Here is an 8,373-nt window from a genome sequence, read left to right on the forward strand (position 1 = left end):
AAAGAGAGAGAATGCTGTTCTAGAAGGCCACTCCCCTTCTGCATCTGGTCTCTTTCCCTAATGGCTTTGGAGAAGACACAGGGCAAAGACAGAAACTAACACATGTTGGCCCCTGCCATGCACACTATAATATACTGAGTCTGGTCAGGCTCAATATTGAATTTCCTTCTCCCCAAAACTCTGTAATCATCATCAATGGGGAAAGTCAGAGGCTCAGTACACAGAGGCATGGGTGGCAAAGCCAGGCGTGTCTGATTCAAAAGTCCATGTTCTTTCTCTGTGTTTTCCTACTTATCTGAAGGCCCAAGAAAAGGCAACCACAGAGAAGTGTCTCCTTTTTTTTTTTTTTTTTTTTTGAGACAGAGTCTTGCTGTGTCACCCAGGCTGGAGTGTAGTGGCATGATCTCGGCTCACTGCAACTCCCTCTCCTGGGTTCAAGCAATTCTCCTGCCTCAGCATCCCAAGAAGCTGGGATTACAGGCGCCCACCACCATGCCTGGCTATTTTTTTGTATTTTTAGTAGACGAGGTTTCACCATGCTGGCCAGGCTAGTCTCGAACTCCTGACCTCGTGATCCGCCTGTCTCAGTCTCCCAAAGCGCTAGGATTACATGTGTGAGCCACCGCACCCAGCCAAAAAAAGTAATCTTAAGTGTTACAGACATGGACAAGAATTATACGAAAAGAAAGGAAAAACAGTCCAGTGAAATAAAATGATAAAAAGGAAAAAAAATAACCCGTATACAAGTACCCTCAGAAATTACTTTGGAATTAGGCCAAGCACAGTGGCTCATGCCTGTAATCCCAGCACTCTGGGAGGCCGAGGAGGGAGGATCACCTGAGGTTAGGAGTTTGAGACCAGCCTGGCCAACATGGTGAAACCCCATCTCTACCAAAAATACAAAATTAGCCAGGCATGCTGGCAAGCGCCTGTAATCCCAGCTACTTGGAAGGCTGGGGCAGGAGAACTGCTTGAATCCGGGAGGCAGAGGTTGCAGTGAGCAGAGATCGCGACACTGTACTCCAGCCTGGGCCACTGTACACCAGCCTGGGCAAGAGCGAAACTCCGTCTCAAAAAAAAAAAATTACTTTGGAATTAACAAAACAAAAATATCATTTAATACCTACCAAATAGGCAAAAATAAATAAAAATAATTTTTAACCAAGGTAAACACAGGCTCAAGACATGCATATACACCTATCGGCCGGGCACAGTGGCTCATGCCTGTAATCCCAGCACTTTGGGAGGCTGAGGTGGGCAGATCACCTGAGGTCAGTAGTTCGAAACCAGCCTGGCCAACGTGGCGAAACCCCATCTCTGCAAAAATAACAAAAATTAGCCAGGTGTGGTAGCAGGCATCTGTAATCCCAGCATCTTGGAAGGCTGAGACAGAAGAATCACTTGAACCTGGGAGGTAGAACTTGTGGTGAGCTGAGATGATGCCATTGCACTCCAGCCTGGGTGACGGTGAGACTCCGTCTCAAAAAACAAGAAACAACCACAAACAAAAAAAGAAGTATAATGTTAAGCACAAAAAGCAAGTAGTGGCTCGGTGCAATGGTTCACACCTATAATCCCAGCACTCTGGAAGACCGAGATGGCGGATCACCTGAGGTCAAGAATTTGAGACCAGCATGGTCAATGTGGTGAAAGCCTGTCTCTACTAAAAAATACAAAAATTAAGTTGCATCTGGGCTGCCTTTAGGATTCAGCACCATGGCGGAAGAAGACATTGAGACCAAAATCAAGAACTACAAGACTGCCCCTTTTGACAGCTGCTTCCCCAACCAGAACCAGACCAGGAACTGCTGGCAGAACTACCTGGACTTCCACCACTGTCAGAAGGCAATGACCGCTAAAGGAGGCGACATCTCTGTGTGCGAATGGTACCAGTGTGTGTACCAGTCCCTCTGCCCCACATCCTGGGTCATAGACTGGGATGACCAACAGGCTGAAGGCACGTTTCCCGGGAAGATCTGAACTGGCTGCACCTCCCTCTCCTCTGTTCTCCGTCCTTCTCCCAGGATGCTGAAGGGGGACCTAGTACCCAGTGACCCGCACCCCGGGATCCTAAATCATGACTTACCTGCTAATAAAAACTCATTGGAAAAGTGAAAAAAAAAAAAAAAGAAACAAACGAAAATTAGCTGGTGTGGTGGCGCATAGTTCCAGCTACTCAAGAGGCAGGATAATCACTGGAACCCAGGAGGCAGAGGTTGCAGTGGGCTGAGATCGTGCCACTGCACTCCAGCCTGGGAAACAGAATGAGACTCCGTCTTAAAAAAAAAAAAAAAAAAAAGCAGGCCAGGCATGGTGGCTCATGCCTATACCTTGGGAGGCCACGGTAGGAGGACTACTTGAAGGGGAACATCACACATCGGGGCCTATCATGGGGAGGGGGGAGGGGGGAGGGATTGCATTTGGAGTTATACCTGATATAAATGATGAATTGATGGGTGCTGACGAGTTGATGGGTGCAGCACACCAACATGGCACAAGTATACATATGTAACAAACCTGCACGCTATGCACATGTAGAGCCTATGGGTTCAAGACCAGTGTGGCATGCACCTGTGGTCCTAGTTATGTCACAGGCTGAGGCAGGAGAACTGCTTGAGCCCAGGAGGTAAAGGCTGTGAGCCATGTTTGCACCACTGCACTAGAGCCTGGGGGACACAGCGAGACCGTCTCAAAAAAAAAAAAGAAAAACAAATTGCAGAGGGTATTTAAATAGAGTATGGTACCATTTATTTAAGGTCTACATGTGTGCAAAACTCTACATTATATTGCTTAAGCATAGATGCACGTGTAGTAAAAATATTAAAATATTTATTGGAATAATATATCCCATCTACAAGATAGTGATTACTTTTTTTTTTTATATGGAGTTTTGCTCTTGTCGCCCAGCTGCAGTGCAATGGTGTGATCTCGGCTCACTGCAACCTCTGCCTCCCGGGTTCAAGCGATTCTCCTGCCTCAGCCTCCCGAGTAGCTGGGGATTTTACAGGCGACCACCACCACGCCCGGCTAATTTTTGTATTTTTTTTTAGTAGAGAAGGTGTTCCACCATGTTGGCCAGGCTGGTCTCGAACTGCTGACCTCAGGTGATCCACCCGCCTCGGCCTCCCAAAGTGTTGGGATTACAGGTGTGAGCCACTGTGCCTGGCCGATAGTGATGACTTCTATGAGGCGATAAATAGGCTTCTTTTGCAGGACTTGTCATAGCCTCTAATACGTTAATAACCCTATGACTCTCCCAGCGAAGTTTTATCATATTCAATTTCCCTCACACTTACTTAGCTATGAACCCCTTTTATTGTGCTTTACTAACATTGCCTAGAACACTTTTGGAAATGGTAGTGTAGAAAAAAAATGTGTATATATACATATATACATATATATACACATACATACACATACACACACACACACACACACACCCTCGGAAGCCCTAAAACTCACATCTTAAACACAATGGTCTGCACTTGGTAATGTCAAACAGCTCTCTGTATCTTTGTTTCCTCATACACAAAATAAAGATAACACTAGCCTCTTTCCACGCTACGAGAGCTCTTTTTCCAAATTTTCCTTCTCTCTTCCCCTCTTCTTCTCCTTTTCTTTAATTTTAATCCAATTCGGGAGAACTTCAGGAAAAGGAAAGCTTGATAATGTTAGAACAGAAAAGCTCTGCAGAAGGGGTATGTTTAGACTACCTTGTCCTCTGCTCACTCTCTCACTTGCCCTTTTTCTAACTACAGAACCTTACTTTTCAATCATGAATTCAGTACTCGCCCCTGCCCAGCCCCCACAACCGCCACCTCTCCTTACCTGTAGCTGAGGGGCAGTGTAGAACCTTGATTCCTTCCCTGGGACAACCAGACAGTCTTCACACAATCAATTACCAATGGAGTCAACTGGACATTAGGCTGCTTGACAGCTGGACACAGGGTCTTTTGGATGAAGACCTGGGCATCCTCAAGCCAGGCTTGTTCCTGAGGAAAGTGAATTTAGTTAAATCATCTTGACTATCCGGCCCACCAAGGACACTTGGGAAGAATAAAAGACTAGGAAAAAATATCCAGGTCGGGTGCAGTGGCTCACGCCTGTAATCCCAGCACTTTGGGAGGCTGAGGCAGGCAGATCACCCGAGGTTGGGAGTTCAAGACCAGACTGACCAACATGGTGAAACCCTGTCTCTACTAAAAACACAATATTAGCCGGGGGTGGTGGTGCACACCTGTAATCCCAGCTACTTGGGAGGCTGAGACAGGAGAATTGCTTGAACCCGGGAGGCAGAGGTTGTGGTGAGCCAAGATTGAGCCATTGCACTCCAGCCTGGGCAACAAGAGCGAAACTCCGTCTCAAAAAAAAAAAGAAAAGTATATCCAGAGGGTACATGAAATGAAGATCAAAAGCAAAGGAGTTTAGAACTTGAAGAAACCTTAAAAGTCTTAGTCCAGCCATGTCATAGACAGCTGGCCAACCAGTTTTGGTCTTGCCCCTTTCTCTGACAAACTTGTACTCATCCCATCTTACATGGAATCTGGTTCTAAAGTCAGTACGTTGAAAAGCGAGAATGGACAAAAACATTGTTGAACAATCTTTTAAATTGTTCATAAAGAAGACAGGCTAGGTGCAGTGGCTCCCGCTTGTAATCCCAGCACGTTGGGAGGCCAAGGCGGGTGGACTGTTCGAGTCCAGGAGTTCAAGAACAGCCTGGACAACATGGCGAAACCATATCTCTATAAAAATACACAAAGCCAGGTGTGGTGGCACACGCCTGTGGTTCCAGCTACTCGGGAGGCTGAGGTGCGAGGATCACCAGAGCCTGGAGCGGTTGAAACTTCAGTGAACCCGGATGGCGCCCCTGCACTCTGGCCTGGGTGACAGAGTGAGACATTGTCTCAAAAAAACCAAAACCAAAAATGAATAGGACATAGTGCCATACTGTGTATAAGTGCTTAATAGTGGACAGTACATAAAAAGGACATAGGCAGAGTATATAATTTTTAATCATATTTTTTTATTCAAATGTATGCATTTCCCACAAGCTAAATATAAGCAAGATATAACCTCACTTGATTTGTTTCCTGTTGTCTTTTCAGCAAAGGTGGGGGCTTCCTGAGGAGGATACGGACTATCTTTGTATACCTGACACAGATTCTGGACACATAGTTGCCATTATATGTGGATAACTTTAGGAAAAAGGACCAGTTTGGCCTCCTCCCAGTGCCAGGCAGCTTTAACACACTTGACAGTAGGTTCTTTATCCTTCTCCCTTAATGCTACTTCTAAGCCATTACAGCTCCTTCCCTGGTCCTCCAAGGCTCATATACTAACATCCCGGTCAATCTTTCACACTCTGTTTTTTTTTTTTGAGATGGAGTCTTGCTCTGTCGCCCAGATTGGAGTGCTGTGGCACGATCTTGGCTCACTGCAACCTCCGCCTCCCAGGTTCAAGTGATTCTCCTGTCTCAGCCTCCCAAGTGGCTGGGATTACAGGCATCCACCACCATGCCTAGCTAATTTTTTATATTTTTAGTAGAGACAAAGTTTCACCATGTTGGCCAGGCTGGTTTCGAACTCCTGAACTCAAGTGATCCGCCCGCCTTGGCCTCCCAAAGTGCTAGGATTACAAACGTGAGCCACCGCGCCTGGCCCTGCCCTTCACATTCTTCTAATCTTAAGGAGCTTGAAAAGAGCTAGAAAAGCCAGTCTTAACCTAAATGCCCATCAACAGTAGACTGGATAAAGAAAATGTGGTACATATACACCATGGAACACTATGAGGCCATAAAAAAGAATGAGATCATGTCCTCTGCTACAACATGGATGCAGTTGAAGACCATCATCCTTAGCAAACTAACCCAAGAACACAAAACCAAATACTGCATGTTTGTTCCCACTTATAAGTGAGAGCTAAATAACAAGAACACATGAACACAAAGAGGGAAATAACAGACACTGGGGCCTACTTGAGGGTGGGAAGAGAGAGATCGGAAAAAATACCCATCAAGTACTATGCTTAGTACAGGGGTGACAAAATAATCTCTATACCAAACCCCTGTGACATGAGGTTACCTACATAATAAACCTGCGCATGTCCCCCGAATCTAAAAAAAAAGTTACAAGGGGCCGGGCGCGGTGGCTCAAGCCTGTAATCCCAGCACTTTGGGAGGCTGAGACAGGCGAATCACGAGGTCAGGAGATCGAGACCACCCTGGCTAACACTGTGAAACCCCGTCTCTACTAAAAAATACAAAAAACTAGCCGGGCGAGGTGGCGGGTGCCTGTAGTCCCAGCTACTCAGGAGGCTGAGGCAGGAGAATGGCGTAAACCCGGGAGGCAGAGCTTGCAGTGAGCTGAGATCGGGCCACTGCACTCCAGCCCGGGCAACAGAGCAAGACTCCGTCTCAAAAAAAAAAAAAAAAAGTTACAAGGAAAAAAAACAAGGCTTCAAGTTTTAGATATCTTCAGCTTTAGATGTTCCTTCAAACTTTAGATGTTCCTTATGGACAGTCCTACCACTGACCTTCAGCCCATCTCAGCCAAATACTCATTCAAGGTCAGAGTTGTAGAAACCAGACCATATCACCATTCAGAGTTGCCTCACCAGCATCATCAAAGTTCCGACTTTCACGCTTTTTGTCTTCCTCTCCCAGTATTCTTTTGTAGTTCCGTTTCTTGGATGGCCTATCCTTTGCTTGGTGCGCTGAATACTATTGTCCTATTGTCTCTCAAAGTAATCTCATGGCTATAAGGTGAAATTACCTAAGTTTTGTTAAAAAGGTAAATTCATGTTTTCATCTACTGAGTAAAAATGGAGCAGACTGGATGTGGTGGCTCTCCCCTGTAATCCCAGCACTTTGCCGGGTCAAGGTAGATCGCTTGAGCCCAGGAGTTCACCACTAGCCTGGGCAACAAGGCAAAGACCCGTCTCTACAAAAAACAGAAAAATTAGCTGGGCGTGCTGGCTCGTGCCTATAGTCCCAGCTACTCAGGAGGCTGAGGTGAGAGGATCACCTGAGCCTAGGAAGGTTGAGACCAGCCTGGGCAACATGGTGAAACTCTGAAACAATTCAAAATTAGCCGGGTTAGCTGGGCGTGGTAGCACAGCCAGTAGTCCCAGCTACTTGGGAGGCTGAGGTGGCAGGATTGCTTGAGCCCAGGGAGGTCGAGGCTTCAGTGAGCCGTGATGGTGCCACTGCACTCTAGCCTGGGTGACAGAGTTAAGACCTTGTCTCAAAAAAAAAAAAAAAAAAAAAGAGGGAGGAAGACCCAGATTAATACAGGCTGAAGTTTAAGAACACAATATGCTTTCCCACAATTATCTCAACCATTGCATGGGTTTAACAGCCATGGCCAGATGATGATTGTTTCTGTATGTCTACTTTAGCTGAGATCTCATTCCTGAGCTTTAGTCTTATCCATCTGCCAGACTCTCCATGGCCAACCCACAGGCGGCACACATGCCCAACACTGAACTTTTCACAAAATCCTCTCCTTATCTAGAACACTTCTAGTGTTATGTTCACTAACTTAGCAAACAGTACCCTTAACCAAATAGTTGTTCTATCCTGAAACCTAGGTGTCCTCCTTAACTCCTTCCTTTCCCTACATAAGTCCCAGTCCCGGCTGGGTGCGGTGGCTCACACCTGTAATCCCAGCATTTTGGGAGACTGAGGCAGGCAGATCACGAGGTCAGGAGATCAAGACCATCCTGGCTAACATGGTGAAACCCCGTCTCTACTAAAAAATAATAATAATAAAAATTAGCTGGGCATGGCGGCACGTGCCTGTATGCCTGTAATCCCAGCTACACAGGAGGCTGAGGCAGGAGAATCGCTGAATCTGGGAGGCAGAGGTTGCAGTGAGCCGAGATCGCATCATTGCACTCCAGCCTGGTGACAACGCTAGACTCCGTCTCTCAAAAAAAAAAAAAAACAAAAAACAAAACACCTAAACCCAATCCTTTAGATTGTATTAACATCTTTTTTATTTATTTATTTATTTATTTATTTATTTATTTATTTGAGATGGAGTCTGGCTCTGCCATCCAGGCCAGAGTGCAGTGGTGCAATCTCGGCTCACTGCAACCTTCACTTCCCAGGGTCAAGCGATTCTCCAGCCTCAGCTTCCCTAGCAGCTGGGATTACAGCTGGGATTACAGGCGTGTGCCACCACGCCCAATTACCTTCACGTTAAAGTCGCTGCTCAGCAACAGGTACAAAACTGTCAGTTCTGACCCCTCCACCACCATCCAATTGAACTTTTGAGTTTTTCAGACACCTGCTCTATCTTCCTGCCTTTGAACATGTGTTTGCTTCCGTCCTGAAACCCCTTCCGGCGCCTTTTTTTTTTTTTTTTTTTTGG

The 8,373-nt window shown here is 46.2% G+C and overlaps 1 protein-coding gene and 1 pseudogene across 2 annotated transcripts in view; one reads left to right on the plus strand and one right to left on the minus strand.

The window, feature by feature from the left end:
• The window catches only part of CTC1 (CTS telomere maintenance complex component 1), a gene marked incomplete at its 5' end in the record, with an annotated part of 18,278 nt that extends 14,280 nt beyond the window's left edge, over positions 1-3,998 (minus strand). The window contains one exon of the mRNA XM_011958641.1: positions 3,829-3,998. Within this exon, the coding sequence (XP_011814031.1) occupies positions 3,829-3,998 (170 nt within the window). The remainder of the gene's footprint in view (positions 1-3,828) is intronic.
• Positions 1,688-2,129, plus strand: LOC105523646 (annotated as a pseudogene). Its single transcript, XR_001003630.1, has one exon. The product of XR_001003630.1 is annotated as a cytochrome c oxidase subunit 6B1 pseudogene (transcript).
• Positions 3,999-8,373: the final 4,375 nt, after the last annotated feature.

Source organism: Colobus angolensis, unplaced genomic scaffold, assembly GCF_000951035.1.
Source record: "Colobus angolensis palliatus isolate OR3802 unplaced genomic scaffold, Cang.pa_1.0 Scaffold47, whole genome shotgun sequence".
Classification (NCBI taxonomy): domain Eukaryota; kingdom Metazoa; phylum Chordata; class Mammalia; order Primates; family Cercopithecidae; genus Colobus; species Colobus angolensis.